The sequence below is a fragment of the Protopterus annectens genome, chromosome 2.part2 (genome assembly GCF_019279795.1).
Source record: "Protopterus annectens isolate FY-2018-M chromosome 2.part2, PAN1.0, whole genome shotgun sequence".
Taxonomy (NCBI): Eukaryota; Metazoa; Chordata; order Ceratodontiformes; family Protopteridae; genus Protopterus; species Protopterus annectens.
Genome location: NC_056730.1, coordinates 466,096,289 through 466,113,648, shown reverse-complemented (window position 1 = coordinate 466,113,648; position 17,360 = coordinate 466,096,289). Strand labels below are relative to the sequence as shown.

Below are 17,360 nucleotides of genomic sequence, written 5' to 3'. Positions count from 1 at the left end.
GTCTATTGCCAAATGTAGGCAGCCAAAGACAAGAAAAATAATCAGAGATCCTACAGCAGTATCAGAAATATTTTGAAAATTCTAAGAAAATCTGTATAAAACAGAAGAATGGGGAAACCAAGAAAAGGCTCAAATGGAAATATATATGGAAAACTTAACTATGCCAAGGTTAGAAGAAGATGAGACTCAAAAATTAATGGTCAACATAGAAGTGATAAGATAAAAATGCATACGTACAATCAATTAACAGTGAAGTCTCCAGTAGCAAATGGCATACCTGTGGAAGTTTGGGGGAAGACAGTGATAAAGACATGAATGGTTTTATTTAACAATATTTTAAAAGGCTGCAGCATCATGGAAATCAGCTATGGTAGCTCTTTTAACACAAAGAAGGAAAATACCCTTCAGACCCAGTTTCATATAGACCAAGCATTCGACAGAGTCAGCTGAGAGTTTAGGAGTAGGACAAAGGCAATGTTCATGTTCCCTGATATAATAGGATTACTTAGGAAGATATATGAAGGGATAGAAGCAAGAAATAAAATGGGAGGGTTCTTCTTCAAGTTGTGTTTGAACACAGGAAACAGGCATATGTGTCTTTGTTCCTCTTTGTTATTGGCAAAAAAATAAGAGCGAGACAACTTCATGGATAAAACTAGTGTAGTAATCAAGAAATGTTATCTTTACTCGTGGATGATACATTCAGAAAAGAAAATTGGTACTGTGGAATATTTTGAGGCAATTTAAGTGTTTTCATAGTATAAAATAAAGGAAGATAAAACAAAGACTATAGCAGTAAATTATGTACCCACACAAACTTGAGTCCGCAATGGCCATATTTATGGGGACATAATAAGATGAATTACTTAGGTATATACACTAATAAGGATTCTATTATGGCAGCTAAGGATATATGGAATGAGAGTAAACAAAAGATAATACAAAAATTTAGACCTCAGAAGCTGTTGACTATTCACAGTAAGCTACAATCAGTGGCAATGTTTCTTATTTCTTCAGTTTTACTTGCAGGTCAGGAATACTTTTACCAAGCAGAGAAGTTGTGGACTATACTACAGAGATGTGCAAAGTTATTAGTAAGGGAAAAGGGCAAGAATTAAGTGGAAGAAGTGGTTTCTCCCCATAGAACAAGGTTGTTTAGGATTACCTGATTTGAAGGGATACTTTAGAGTTACACAGTTAAGGCTCATATGCATAAGACAATGATGATGAAAAAGGGTTCAAGTTCAAGAAATAGGGAGAAAGCATGATTCTTGATGCAGGCACTTAAGGAAAATAACCATGTAGAACATTACTTTTATAAACTAACAAAGTATTCTAAGAACTAAATTAATAAGAGAATGGAGAAAGGAGATGTAGCCAACAGGGATGACTGCAAGTAGAAGCATACAAATTAGTCAACAGGGGAATGGCATTTATTGGAGAAAATAAGCAAAGGGGCTAAGGTATTGGGAGCAAATAACTAAGGAAGAAAGGAAAGATGATAAGACTGGGATGAGGCCGAGAAAATGTCAGAACTACAGGTTAGAAACTGCCTTCCCTACCAGGGATTGATAACTAAATATAGGCAAAGTGAAAGGGATAGGGAGTGCTAAGTGAAAAACCACCTCTGATACGAGTTTTTAGTTGAGTTTAGAACAGAAGCGGGTATTAAAAAGAGATAGTTAGTGAGCCACACAAAATAATGCAGGACAACTATAAGAAATGATTAGAAAAGGTTAGAAAAGCTTGAGAAGAGTGAATAGAAAGGCAATATACAAAGGAAAAGTGGGAGGACATTTGCATGGCTCCTAGATATGCAACAACATCCAGAATGTTTAGGATTTTTGACTGGAAGTGTTTGATTACACTTTTTTAACCCATGCAGACTTCAGAGAATGTTTGAAGTCAACTGTAAATGCTGAAGGTGTAATAGAAAAGACAGAGCTAACTGGGAATGTGTTTTTTGGAAATGAAGTGAACTGGCAGATTTTAAAACTTCCCCTGAAGAGCAAGTCTGTCAGGAAAAGCAGACTTTAAAAATTCCCCTGAAGAGTAGTCTGTCAAGAAAAGTAATGAGCTGTCAGATTTAAAAAAAATCCCTAAAAGGTAGTCTGTCAGAAATTATGCATTAGCAAATTATTGTAACTAAGGAAAATGATTTTTTTTTAAACTAGGACATAGGAGCCAAACTGCTCCTCCAGAGTAAGGCCTTGCTAATTTTAATGCTATTGACTGCCAAAAATCAATTACTAGAAAATGGCAATCAAAATCTAAACCAACTGTAATTGAAGTACTCAATATTAAAAAGAATCTAAACAACTACAGGTGAGATCTTTAGAAGAAGAAAGCAAAATATATAGAAATAAATAGAATTTATGGGTATAATACATGCAGAATGTTTTCAGGAGGAGTACATTTATTTATTTGTTTATTTTATTTATTTTACATTTGTTAACTGGGATGGTCCGACTGGATACAGGTCCATTTTCAGCGGAGGCCTGGGGAAAAAAAGCTCCACAGCACGTAAAATTTTACACAATATGTTAAAATACAGTATACAGAGAATTTTCAAACAATATGTTAAAATACAGTATACAGCAGAAGACATAAGACCTATATATACAGGAAAAATAGTTACAGATGGTTAATAACAGAATAAGTATACAAATTCAATCAGCATTAGGAGAAGACCTAGACTGCAATATATATTACAGTAGTTATATTAGGAAGTGATGTATCTAAGTGGAATAACTTGAGGACTTATGTAATACATGGGCATAGTCACTTATTCTTTAAGTGTGTTCTAAGTGAGTTTTTAAAATGAGAAGAAGTAGGGGCAGAAATCAGAGCAGGAGGGAGATTATTCCAGGTTCTAGATATGGAGTGGGAGAACAGTGCTTTTCCTGCAGTATTGTTAGCCTTAGAGATACAGAGGAGGGGTTTGTCGGAAGATCAGAGAGGGCGATTTTTATTATAGTGGGTGAGAAATTGGCCTAGTGCAGGATTTTTTTCTGGATGTGTTACCACATTGTAGGCAATGACTAATTGGTGATAGGTTAGTAGCTGGGGAAGTTCCAGCCATTGCAGTCCCCTTAGAGTCTGGCAATGGTGGGTTCTAAAGGTGGAGTTGTTTGCAAAATTGGCAATTTTATTATAACATGATTTGAGTATGGCAAGGACAAGTTTTCTAAGTTAGGTAAGAATTGGAGCAGCATATATTAGAGTAGACAAAAGGTGAGTTTGGGCTAGGGTAATCCATGCTTGTTTCGAGAGGGATTTCCTGTGCCTATATAGTGTTCCCATTTATATGGACTTTTTTGATAGTTTGTGAAATGTGGATGTAGAAGTGTAGATTTTATCAATTTCAATACCTAGGAGTTTGGTATGGAAGAGATCATAGTGCCAATTTTGGTGGGGATAGTGAAGGATAGAGGGGTGGAAATGGTTTTGTTGGGGGTGAAAAGTAGTAATTTGGTTTTATTAGGGTTTAGAATCCAACTTTCCACAGAGCTAAAGGATTCCTGGGTGAGTTGCTGTAGGGTGGGAAGTGATGGAGCTGAACAGATAAGAGTTGAATCATCAGCGTATTGTGTAAGTGAAGCATGCTGTGTGTTGGTATGGAGATTACTGGTAAATATAGAGAAAAGAATTGGGTGTAATATGGAGCCTTGTGGTACACTATGGTAGTTGGGAGTAAGGGGGATACTACACTTTGCCATTGGACAGATTGTTGCCTATTTGACAGATAGCTTTTAAACCAGGCTATAGCTTATACAGAGAAGGCAGGACATGAACAATTTATGAAATGTTGGTATGAATAATAATTGTTAAAAAACGTAAGTACAATTCATGAAAACAATGAAAAATGTTAACAATGGTTGTATTATTTTCTGTTAATGCATATGTAGTCATGTCACTGTTTAAAATGTGTGAGTTTAATAAAGATGTTTACCACTAAACTCCATGTTTCTTAACATAAAAAGTATTACCATGAATGCAGTTCTATGATTCTGAGACAGCATTATAGCAGCCGCTATTGTTAATATTACAAAATTTTCAGGATATTCTGACAAACTTAAATGCACAATCTATTCAAAACAGTCTTTTAACAGACCTGTTATAAGTCACATGGGTCTGGTTAATGTGAATGCCACTTTTACATAATGGAAGGAAGATCTATAACTTTTATGAACATGTTTCTGTTGGTATCATTAAAAATACACCCATGTCTTAAAAAAGCAAATCTCTGCAGGAAGCATTTTTCTCAGGCACACAAGATGAATAGTTGAGAGTTATACACCCTCACATAGCAGAACAGTACAGTCCCTTGTAACTTCTCAGATCTACAATGAAAGTAAAAGATCACAAAGGAATCCGTTCTAAATAGTCTGGTAGGGGACTCACTCCAATACATCATGTCTTACAAAAGGCAGCTGACATTTTGGGGATGCATAGATGCGAGTGAGGGTAGTTTCGTGCTACAAAGACAGCATTTCTGATATCCAGCTTCATTGGTGAGAAGACCAAATGCTCTTTCACCTTGTTCTCCAAATACAAAATTAGTAGTTTCCTTGGTGGAGGAACCTAAGAGACCACACTATATTAGACCTCATGAGTAACAAGGCTTCTCCAAAAAATGTGTTATGTATGGGGGAGTTGGGGGGGCTCACTGCTCATGTCCATCTCAGAAATACCAGAGATGCCCCTTAGTGTCAGGCAAGAGCTCAAATATGGCTTTGGGTGACAGCAAGTGTACAACATTCATGTACCAGCTGCCACACGAGGAGGAACCAGCATTTGAGCACATGCTTTTAAAGGTGCTGCCCATGGGAAAGAGGTCTGATCTAGATATGGTACTGGCATCAGTCTATACTTCCTAACAGAGAGATGGTGCCCCTGCAACTGAAGATGTTGTTAAAGAACAAGAAAATTGCCCAATGTGTAGTGTTCAGGTACAGCCATCAGGAATGAAGACAGAACTGCTGTCAATCTGGGTAGATTCTTTGGGAAGAGGCCCAATGGCTTGAAATATCACTCATTATGATCAGACTGGCCTTCACCTCTGGGCAATTAACTGGGGAGTGGGAGACATTTACATCCTGGAACATCCCCATGAGCAGTCAGCAGTGTGCCTCATTTGGGCTCCCTCACAGTTAACTGAAGCAGATAACTGATGCTGGCTTATGCTCTCATTTGTTGAGGACAAGCTCAGCACCTGCAAGACATAGAAGAAGACTGGCTTGATAATTGAATGAGAAATAGGAAATTCACCCCAGGGATCACCTCTGTGGCTCTGCTCGACAGGGGCACAGGAAAATAATTTTCTTGGGGTGGCAAAAAGCCAGGGTACCTTTTTGGCTAGGCTTGTATAGGCCCTAGGGCCGATAGCCTAGTACCTACCTATGAACCTATGAACAGGCTAACTTTAATGATGGTTAGGCTGTGGTCTAGTTTCTTAACTTTGGTCTTTGTGACAGTGTATTAGCAGCTGTGGTATGCAGCTGCTTATAATATCCTCATGCCAATACTATGATCCTTGTAGCATGGTAGGTCAAAACAATCAGTGTTCCACATCTCTGAGCAACATAAATGAGCCACTAACACTTTTATCAGTGTTTCATATAGTGTTTGTTTCCAAGACAATAAGAGTAATGCCAATGCAGGTCGTGACTAGCAATCATATGGCCATAATGGCACTTTTTTGATATGTGTGCAAACATTTACGACCTATATGAGCCAAGACTAAGATCTAGACTGTGTAAACAGCAGCAAATAAATGTCAGGCTTGTTAGCCAAGCACACTTGTGTAGTCCGTGTCTGATACTATGAACTATGCGCACCTGCAATAGGGAATGCCAGGTTGTGACTGGTGAGATGATGTACCCAGTCAAGCAGCCCTGATGATACAGATTGAGGTTTTTGCTAGCAGCACTGTCTGCAGTTAGGAAGAGCATACTGATGAGCATCTTTCATATTTTCAGCCTGCAGAAAATTTGAACAGTGTAAGTGGCAAGGAAAAAAATCAGAAAGTGTATGTGTGTGTGTGTGTGTAGGGAGAGGGTATATTAAACTAAACCCAAAGCAGGAGTACTGGCTTGAGTTAAAGATTGAGCCCTTATAAATGAGAATCTTTAGAAAGGTTTTACTGCCTTGTGGAAGAGCACAGGAAGAACAACCAACCTGTGTATCCCACTGCAGGTATTCCTCACCTCAAGGTGTCTACACTGATACTTACCGTTCTTCCAGCATCTGAATGCGATTAAATCTTTAAGAGACAAGTGCAACAGATACTACATAATAAATACTATCCTCTTCCTTTATAAAATGAAGTTATGTACTCACCATAATGTTCCATTTGTGTTGTTTATTTTCATTCTTCCTCGACAGTTGGGTTTGGATCAGACTCTCGGATCAGCTGTTATTTTAGCTCATGGCCACTAAAAAGCTCCAGAGCTCCTCCCTTATCCATAATGCACCAACCCCTAACATACCGCAAATCTTGTTTGCTGATTTACATAAAGTAAGAAATATTATCATAAAATCTCTGGTAGAAGAAGCCATTATATGGAACTCAACATAAGGAAAAGTGGTGTCCTTATAAGTTCTCGTTCTTCCAGAAATCAATTATTAAAAAGGTTTGGGGTTGGTGGGAGGGGAGTTGAGGAAGAATAAAAATGGACAACACAGATGGAACATTACGGTGAGTACATAACTTCTTTATCTGATGTTGTCAATTTTCATTCATTCCTCAACAGTTGCGACAGCGTCTCCAGTTACCTAAATTCCCGGGTGGAATCTAAGGAATGATATTCCTGAGCACAGTTGAGCCAAAGGCTGATCTTCCTCTCGAGACCAGATCCAGTTTGTAATCAGTAATAAAGATATTAGGATTGTCCCAAGTTGTAGCTGCACATGTTATCCATGAAAGCCCTAAATAGAAACATTGAAAAAGTTGCCATGGACCTAGTTGAACGGGCTCTTAAAGGTTTTGGTAAGGACAAACCCAACTTGTTGTAGCCAAATGATACATAATCCATCAGCCATCTGGCTAAAGTTACCTTTGCAACTGATTTATCCAATTTAGAATCTGCAAAGGAGACAAATAATTGCACCGTTTTTCTAATTTCTTTTGTTCTATGGAAGTAAAATTGTAATTGTCTGTGAACATCCAGTAAGTGCAACATACCTTTGTTTGCAAATTTAGGAAAGAAAACTAGCAGATTAATGGACTGGTTGATGTTAAGATTCTGACACCACCTTAGGAAGGAAAGAAGGATTGGTTTGTAATGTTACTCTATCCATGTGAAAAATCAAGTAGGGAGGTTTAGAAGACAATGCTTGAAGTTCTGAAATCCTTTTAGCAGCGGTGATGGCTACCAAAAAGATAGTCTTCCAGGTCAAAAACTTTAGATCACATTTTGCAGAGGGTTCAAAGGGTGAATGAATCAAGACCTGCAGTATCAAACTTAAGTCCCATGGAGGAGTTGGATCTTTATAAGGAGGTCTCAAAAGAAGGATCTCTCTCAAGAAGGCCTTACAGAGGGGAGCACTTGGGCCTCTTTTAGGAGTGCTGGTATGGTCTGTCACAGAAGGAATCTCTAGACCCTTGGTTCTGTAGGCCTGCTCTGCCGTGTGGGTGGCATTTTCCATTTGAGTTCCTGCCTCTGGTGGAATTATTTCCACGTGGATCTTGTAAAGGACCTTGGGACTTCTTGAACCACATTTTCATACTTCTCAATGGTTCCTGGAGAAGGTACTCTGAGGAGTTGAAAAACATACTCCCACTCAGTGGTCTTTCCATCCTGCAATCACCTGAAGTGTGTGTCCTTCACTCTGGGGCTGAATATGGATGTTCAGTCTAAAGGAGCATTAATGAAAGAGGACTTGAAGGGCTCCACAAAGTCACATGTGTATCCAGGAGTGTCCTCTAACGGAGATGCCGGAATCCGATGCCCTTGAGGTACCTTCAGCTGCATGAGAGATAAGCCTCATGGATGAATTAGAAAATGATTGTAGGGTCACCAACTGTGAGGCCACAAAAGCCCGAGTCTCAGCAGTAGTGGTCTCAAACAGATTTTGACAGCTCCTTTATCTAGTCCCTCTGTAGTCTTGTAAAGTGTGCCAAGTAGTTCAGTGATCTGAGAGAAAAGGTCACTGAAGCATACACATGCTTCCCAAATCTGTCTAAAGCCCTAGCCTCCATGTTACGGGCACAGACAGAGGAGCTCTGCACCGCAAATTCCTTCTTGGTGGCCAACGCTATGACCATAGCATCTATAGGCACTGTCTTGCTTCAAAACTCCCTTCCAACAGGTGGTGCCAGAATCTGATTCGGTCTTTTGGAGACTGGCTCAACTGTATCTGGCTCCTTCCACACCTGCCTAGAGATCAAGTCAATGAACTCATTGGCGGGTGGAGTTACCCAGAAGTTAGACAGGCCAGACCCAAAGGCCTCCAGGAATACAGATTCTTCTGGGAAAGGGTTACTGGTAGACCAACCACCCCTCTGCTTAAGAATCTCATGGATGTCTCGGAATGAGATGTCTTCAGGTGGTGACCTTTGGGGACCCCTTCCCCTTCATCAAAATTAGTATCGTCGGTGACTGACTCCCGAGGGGAGTCCAAGTGCCTCCTCTTGCACTTCCTCTTCCTAGGGAATTCTTTGGTGGGATGTTCCGGAGAAGTATCAGAAGAGATAGTAATACCCTAACCTGGAGACTTTGGGTTGGCTGTCCCTGTGGCATAGAATGCTGAGGCTCAAGGTGCAGAGGCACACAGGACTCTGACAGGAAGTCCAAGGGGGTAGGAACAGTTCATCCTGCATAAGCAGAGAACACTCTCTTCACCACCTCAAAGGCAGAACACTTCGGGGAGAAGGAAGCCGACAGAGCAGGGAAGCCACGCTTCCGCTCCACTGGCTTCCCTTGCCCCGAAGACAGTCCACCTGAGGCGGAGATTGGAGCCAAGCTGTCCAATGCTGAGGCTCCGAAATGCTTGACAACTTTGAAGTCGACTCTAATGCCTCTTATCCGACAAGCATGCTTTGGCTCTGAGAGTTGTCCAGCTCTGAAATCATCGAAGCCAGTGCACTCAGAGACAGCCTCAGAGACGAAGATGCTAAAATTTTTGGATCCGATCCAGATGGTCCTGGGAGACTGAGATCCAAGGGCTCTGAAATGATAGGTCTTATCGAAGAAAGAGCTGAGACTGGTGGAGTAATACAAACAGAAACTTCCTTACCCAAAGGGGTAGGAGCCAGGAAAACTCCCATTTGTATCTGGGCTGAAAGAAATTTCCTTATCATTATGTCCACATAAGCCTCGGTCAGACTTCTGGAATAATGAAAAGAAATTATAGTTAGGGACCAAGAGTGCCAGTGGGACTCAAGATATGAGGTGCTAGGTCAGTGGAGAGGGGGAATACCTGGTCCTGAGCAAAGGCTTCAGATCTGAAAAGCTAAGATCCAAGAATCTGTTTTCGACTCCAATGCCAGCTAGCTGAAGCAGTCCTTGGATCTGACTTTCTATGTTTTTTCCATGGTGGTACCGTGGTAGGAATAGACAAGGGAGTCGAAGATCCAGAAGGCCCTGAAGGCTCCTTAATCTTAGGTTTGGGGGGTTGAGCCCCAGAAATAGCCTCTGAAAACGAAGAAGGTAACAGTCCTTTTGAATTTATTTTTTATCCGTGACTGCTCGTGGGTTGAAGGCCTTGCAGATGGAGCAATCCACCTTGTAAATGGTCTGGGCCCAAACAGCAAATGCACACAGCGTGCGCATTGGAGAGGCATCGTGCCCACATTTCTGGCACTTTTTAAAGCCAGATGAACCCCTTTCAGACATTTTTAATAAGAGAAGAAAATAGTACCAGCAATGGTAATAGTAATTACACTAAAAGCGTGTAAAGAGGGAAGATGGGGAAAAAGCTTACCAGCTATGGCAAGACGATTAGACTAAAAAAAATGTAAAGGGAGGGTATTAATGATAGGAAACAGTAAGAAATTTAAGATTTTTATAGGAAATAAAGAAAAGAATTAACTATCTCCCCACTCTGTTCAAACACTTAAGAGCTTAAAGTGACCATGTCCAAATGCGAAAGTGGCAAATGAGATCTGAGATATATTAGGGGATGGTGCATTTAAGGTAAGAAAGGAGCATGAGAAGCAGTGGCCACGTGCTAAAGTAACAGCTAATTTGGATCCGAGGGTAGGATCGAACCCAACTGTTAAGGAATGAATGAAAATTGACAACATCACATTAAAGCTCATCTAGGTTCCTTCTACACATTCTGCATGTATTCCCTGTTCACATGTGGGCTGGGTTTTCAGCAACTGCCAGAGGTTCCTTCCATACTCCAATTAAATGTCATAGTTAAACTGATTCTCCTATCTATCTGTACGAGAGAGAGAGAGAGAGAGAGAGAAGCGAGCGAGCGAGTGTGTGTGTGTGTGTATCATGCTTTGCAATGAACTGGTGTCTTGTCGAATATTCCTTCCACTTATTTACACCCAGTAACTATCAGGATAGATTTCAGCTCCCCCAACACTACGTAGCATAAAGTGGGTACTGGAGAATAAATGAATAATTATCATCAACTAATTGCAAATGAATGGTAATATTCCCACACTTACTCAATAATGTTTGACAAGTTGTGTAATGTCCAATGATAGCAATGTAATGCCATTCACATATAAGCAATGAATATATTACTGCAATAAAAACAGTAAGCCACCAATTTTTAAAACTGAAATCACCATTTATATTTTGAAAATATGCAGTTGGGTTACATTTATAATTCAGTGATGCAAAAAATCATCTAAAATACATATAGATACTTACACGTGAATAGTCAAAGTTTTCAAATGGCAGGAACTTCAAAGCTGAAGGATCAAAGAGCCTGTGAGACAGCATTTTTCTACGGATAGATACCCCACGTTCCGGTGTTTCCATCAGGTTTTCCAGTTTGTAGGAAGGAATGTTCTTAGTACTGACCAAATTAATAACCTCCAAATCACTTAAGAATCGAGCACCTTTCTGTGGAAAAAGTTAAAAATCTGTCATTCTTTAAGTTACTGCAACAATATATAATAAATGTAATTTGCTATAAAATAATTTACATAGGATTACAACCAAGCTAATATCACATCACAAAAACCTAGCACATGCTTTTATAGCCCTCCCAGAGTTAAAATATTTCTTAGTTTTCTTGTGGAAAAACTAACTGAACTCTAAATGCAAAAGCACATCCAGTCAAAAGAATACATTTTCTTGGCCTGCAGAAAGCAATTCTCCCATTAATGCATTTCTACTCCACTTGCCATATTATAAGATTGTGAAGAATGTGTTTTAATCTCTCACACTTTTCTGCCTTATGTTGCAAGATAAGTTCTATTACATCCATTCTAGTTATGTGCAAGTACCTGTGCTACCCACCATGAAATAGTCCACTTTATCAAATCTTGCAGCCTGTTATAGGATCTGCAAGAATACAGACTACTATCCCACACGACTAACAAAATTAACATAGTTTTTTTAAATACACGTATGACAAAACATGGTACACTATTACAGCTATGGCCACTCCACTGACTTTTGGTTTGTGAGAATCTTCAGCTTGCAGGATCATAGGAGGTTACTAGGTTAATGGCTCTGGGACACTTACAAGCCTAGCCAAGAGTTTATCACCAAGAAAGAAACCTCAGTCAGCACCTGTCACCCCTGTCAATGAGGGACATAGGTAGAACCCCTGGGACAAACATGTGGTTTCCCATCCATTCATCAAGGTTACACTTGAAGAGGGTCAGTAAGGTACTCTGTGACATGTATGGGAAGTCTATTCTAAAGACAGGGCAGCCTCTGGGAGACAAACCTGTCTCTCCAGCAGGTTTTGTTGATGTCGCATATTAGACTTAGGCCATTCAAGCAGGTAGGAGACACATCACCTCTGAGCAATCTGTATGATACTGAGTAGAGTGATAGTGATTTGAGCCTGTCCGCACAGGACAGGTGATGGAGGCCATGGATTCTCTGTGAGGTATTTCTGTGGCCTTTCCAGTTGATGCAGGTGTTTAGAGAGGTACATACCAAATGGGGTGTTTTAGTCAATTATTGGCCTAATGAGGGAGGAGTACAAAGAGGTAATAATCTTCTTTTTTTTGGATGCAATCCCTTTACTTATGAGAGGAACCAAGTAAAAGTTTTTTCTGATCACTGCCGCTACATGATGGTCGAATGTGAGACTTGTGTCAACCTGAGTACCCAGGTCCGTTACCACAGGTTGTGTGCTTAGGGCATTGCCATTGATGTGGTAATCTGATGGGTAAAATGGGGCTGTGTTTTTGCTGAATGGTATGATAATACTTTTTTTATGTTTAACTTAAGGCCATGACTTTGGCACTAGTCATTTGTTGCTGTGAGATCCTCTTGCATTATGCTAACATCATTTGGGGAGTCAATGACACCACCCAACTTACAGTCATCCACAAACGTGGTCAGCCACAGGCCTTTTGTCTTTGCTTGGACCTCTGAGAAATAGATGCCAAACAGTTGCGGTCCCAGGACAGATCCCTGGGGAACACCAATAGTGACAGGTCTGCTATCGGAGGTGGAGGCACCTATTTTGACCTTGTGGGTCCTACTGGTGAGCCAGTTGCCCACCCACCTGATGAGATAGGGATTTACACCAAGTTGTGTTAGTTTTTCAATGATGCCCGAGTGGGAGATTGTGTCAAAGGCCTTGGCCAAGTCAAGGGAAGCTGTATGTACTGACTTCCCTCATCCAGGGCCTTGGTGACAGTCTCAAAGAAGTCAACCAGGTTCAACAGGTAAGATCTGCCCTTGACTAATCCAAACTGGGTGGGGTCAAGTGCTTGGAGATTGCCTATGTCTTTGTTTAGGAGATCCATTATATGCTCCATGGTTTTACAGATCAGACTTGTCAAGCTAACGGGGTGATAGTTTCCAGGGTCAGTAGTGTTACCACCTTTGTGCAAGGGGATGACAATGGCAGTTCTCCACTCTGCTGGTATGAAGCTTGTATTTAGGTTGAACAGCTAGTTCTTGCTGGAGATGGTGCAGAATGCAGCCTGGGATACTATCAGGCCCCATGGGAGCTGTGTTTTTTTGCCTTGGATAGGGCCTTTAACACTTCATCTACAGAGATGTGAGGTGCAGGACAAGTATCGGGATGCTGACTGGGCTTTGGGGGGGAGAGAGGGTAAAGTTTGCGCTGAACCCATCTGCTAGCAGGTTGGCTAAGTCAACAGGATCAGTGTAAGTGGTACCGTTAAGTACTAATTCGGAACAACTTTGGCATGGAGGTTCCGGACATAACTGAAGAAAGCTGTGTGGTTTCCCTTTGCTTCAGAGGCTAGTTTCAATTTATAGGTTCATAGGTAAGTACTAGGCTATCTGCCCGAGGGCATCTATAAGCCTAGCCAGAATGTGTTGGCTTTCGCCGCCCCCTTTGATTAGTTCCCTGTGCCTCTGCCCAGCACAGCCATTAGTTCCCTGAGCCTCTGTCCAGCAGATCCACTGCAGTGATCCCCAGGGTAAATTTTTTTGTTTAACATCCACTCATCAAGGTTTCTCTTGAAGACCGTTAGTGAGGGGCTCTGCCTAATGTAGATTGGAATCCTGTTCCAAAGCATGGTGAGTCTCTGGGACAGGAATCTATCCCTCCAGCACATCCTATTTATTGTTGTGTTGAGGTTTAGATCACTAGAGCGTGTGGCTCTTAGGGATTTGTTTTTTTTTTTTTTTTAGGTGGAGCATGTCCATCAATTCTGGGTTGGACATGGCCTTGTATGTCAGGCAGAGATCACCTCTGAGTAAGCAGTATGCAACCGAGTATAGCTGGAGTTTCTTCAGTCGGGCTGCACAGGGCATCTGTTTGAGGTCAGTAATCCTCTTGGTGAGGTACTTCTGTGGTCTTTCCAGCTGTTGCAGGTGTCTTGTAAGGTACATCCCAAATGTTGTGTTGCACTCTATGATGGGTCTGATGAGTAGAGGGGCACAATAACCTCTTTTGTTCTAGATGTGAACCCTTTTGTGATTAGGTGGGCCACATAGAAGGATTTTATAACCACCTTGGCAATATGATTATCAAAGGAGAGATTACTATCTACTTGGGTCCCCAGATCCCTTATTACATTTTCTGTATTTAGGGGACTAACACATATGTGGTAGTTTGCGGGTACTTTGTTTTTTTCAAAGGGGATGACTATGCACTTTTTGGCATTTAGCTTGAGGCCATGATTTTGACACTAGGAATCCGTCTCAGTGAGACCCTTTTGGAGGATGTCTGTATCAGCTGGAGAGTCAGTTATGGCCCCAGTTTGCAATCGTCTGCGAACTTGGTCAGCTTTAGTCCTCCTGTGCTTGCCTGTACCTCTGAGAAGTATATACCAAACAGGAGGGGTCCCAGGACTGAGCCCTGGGGAACGCCACTTGTAACTGGTTTAGAGTCGGACCTAGAGCCTGCAACTCTCACCATGTGGGTTCTATCCGTGAGCTAATTGATTGGCAACCCATCTCGTGATGTAGGAGTTATGTTCAGGCTGGTGAGCTTGTCTATAATACCAGAATGGGGAATGGTGTCGAAAGCCTTTGCGAGGTCTATGTAAGCTGTGTGGACATTCTCCCCCTTGTCTAAAGCCTTGATAACTGTCTCAAAGAAGTCCACCACGTTTAGGAGGCATGATCTGCCCTTACCAAAACCAAACTGGGTAGGGTCCAATGTTTGGAGGTTCCCAATGTCTCTGTTAAGGAGTTCCATGATGATGCACTCCATAGCCTTGCAGACCAGGCTAGTCAGGCTTATAGGGTGATAGTTCCCGGGATCAGTTGTGGCTCCACCTTTGTGGAGCGGGATAACTGTTGCGGTGTGCCACTCTATGGGTAAGTAGCCTGTAGAGAGGCTCAGTTTGAACAGTGTGTTTATAATTGGCTTTGGAGATTTTCACTAGTGATCTAATTTAAGATTTATAATGTTTAAATTACCTGAATTATATATGTATTCAATTATTAAAATTTTGATAACCTGGAAGCTATCACACAAGAGTGGCAGAGAGTTGCAGTGGTTATCACTACTACCTAACACGGCCTGATTCTCTTGCCTAGTTCCATACTTCAGTGTCTTCTCCATGGAGTCTACATTTCATCCTTATGTCTGAATGGGTTTTTTAATGAAGTCTCCAGTTTCCTCCCAAATTAAAAGACATGTGAATAGATGAACTGGTGAGTCTTATAAACTGCTCATAAGTTGTAAGTGCAGAGAGTGAGTGTGTGTGTGTGTGTGTGTGTGAATGTTGTGCATGGGTCCTGCCCAAGACTGTCTCTCTGTCTTATGCCTGCTGGTTGCTGAGATAAGCTTTGGATCCCCTGCAAAGCTAAAAAAGAAGTGGGTGCTGGATAATGAATACCTATCTAAAGGCATGATCTATGAGATTACAGACTTAAAGCAATATGTTGCCCCTTTTTTAACTGTTCCGGTTTTGTTTTGTGTGTGTTGAGATAGCAGTATTGCTTGCCACACTGGTAAGTGTTATGCACATTTTCTTTGGTGGAATTATTTATTTCCTAACTGAAACTGTCAAGACAGAACTTCCATTGGCACACTGAAACATATTTTTCTGTGAAACTCCACCCTCCAGCATGATACTATTTAGGTAAACAGTGCTAGAATAGAGTTGGAAATACTAGAATGTGTCATTTCTTCTCAGACACTTTTTCTTAATTCTTCTTGGATTTCAATGAATGCAAAGGCATTCATATTCAGTTATGTAATCTAATCAGTATTTCATTGGGCATTTTACTATTTCACACAGCATTACTTTTCTAGTAGTTATCAGTAAATTTGTGCAAAGGTAAAATATGTTACATCTATGTATTGTACCGCCGGTAGCATCATGCTTGTTCCAGTTCATTTTTAAAAATGGCAAGAATGGTTGTGTTTTGTTTCTGTGGAAACAGTTACTCTATTATGTACTGCTTTCTTGTGTCTAAACCAAGATATCAAGTTAGCTGTGCTATGCAGAACTCTCAACTGTCCAGAATATTTCAGAAGGTACCTGACTGAATTCTCACACACGCACGCAGAACTTTAATACAGTAGCACTGCATACTTCATACATAACTCCCATGTGCACATCACAATCTATTTCTGTGAACTATTCCCAGAACTAAAATTTCATCCTTTCTCCATCACCCTGCAAACAGTTTCTGGAATAAGCCTTTGTTCTCTTATAAACTGCACTACAATTTTTTACTACATTTTCTTCACAAATAACAAAAACAGTTCACATTACATACCGAAGAATTTAAAAAAATGCACTGAATTTCACTACCCAATGTGTGTGTGTGTGTGTGTGTGTGTGTGTGTGTGTGTGTGTGTGTGTTTATATGTTAGTGTAAAAGACACAGCTTTTGTGAAGATTATAGTGCTCATTCCTAATTTCATACTCGTACCCAATTTTCAAATGTATCCATATCATTTGTTAACTTTCTCTACTATATACCAACCAAAAACACTTTACCCATGCACATAATGCTGTTACTCAAAATGTTTAACAAAAACAGTGCATCACTGTGAACCAACAGCAAGTGCGACCACAAAACAAGTAATGCAGTTACCAGTTTAAAATATACATATATTTCAATTAGTAATCATCAGCAAAGGAAACTGATTACATCCTAGCAGAACCCATACTATCCATACTTTCCTAAATGCCTTTCACTACAGTATGGAGAAAGCCATCCAGACTTATTGACATCACCACTGTTGCCATCTAAACTTCCTGCTGAGGTCAAACAGGGATCTTCCTTGTAAGAATTTAGAATTCCAAATTAGAAGGCAATTTAACACTTGGACATCAATGCTATCACTAGAAAAAGAATACTCTGGTCCTCAGAATTTCTTTCACGCACTGAGCTTTAACCTAAGTGGAATCCCTTACAATAATATCAAAGGTCAAAGACCCCTTCTCAGAGAATAATATAGACTAAGCACCACACAGTGGAAAATAAAAACAGAAAAAAAGAAAAATTATTGCAAACCATGAAACAATTATGATAAAAACCACACAAGGCATTACAAAATGATACTACCAGTACTATAGACTGCGTAACTGTGACAATAAAGACAACCCTGGAACATATAACAATTGTTGGAGTGTATAGACCACCAAAGTCAAGTGCAGATAACCTAGAGGAATTCATACGTTTCTTGCATGAAACACAGGAGGGAAGAATAATATTAGCTGGGGACTTTAATTTACCAGAAACAGACTGGAATAATATTGATTCAACAACATCAGTAAGGAAATTATTGACAACATATATTCAGGAACAACAATTGCTTCAGAG

General features: G+C 40.5%; 1 protein-coding gene across 1 annotated transcript in view; it reads right to left on the bottom strand.

The window, feature by feature from the left end:
* HMGCR (3-hydroxy-3-methylglutaryl-CoA reductase) overlaps window positions 1–17,360 on the bottom strand; it is a 1,147,080-nt gene that overhangs the window by 325,684 nt on the left and 804,036 nt on the right. Inside the window, exon 12 of the mRNA XM_044064441.1 lies at window positions 10,836–11,030. Coding sequence (XP_043920376.1) covers window positions 10,836–11,030 — 195 coding nt within the window. The remainder of the gene's footprint in view (window positions 1–10,835; window positions 11,031–17,360) is intronic.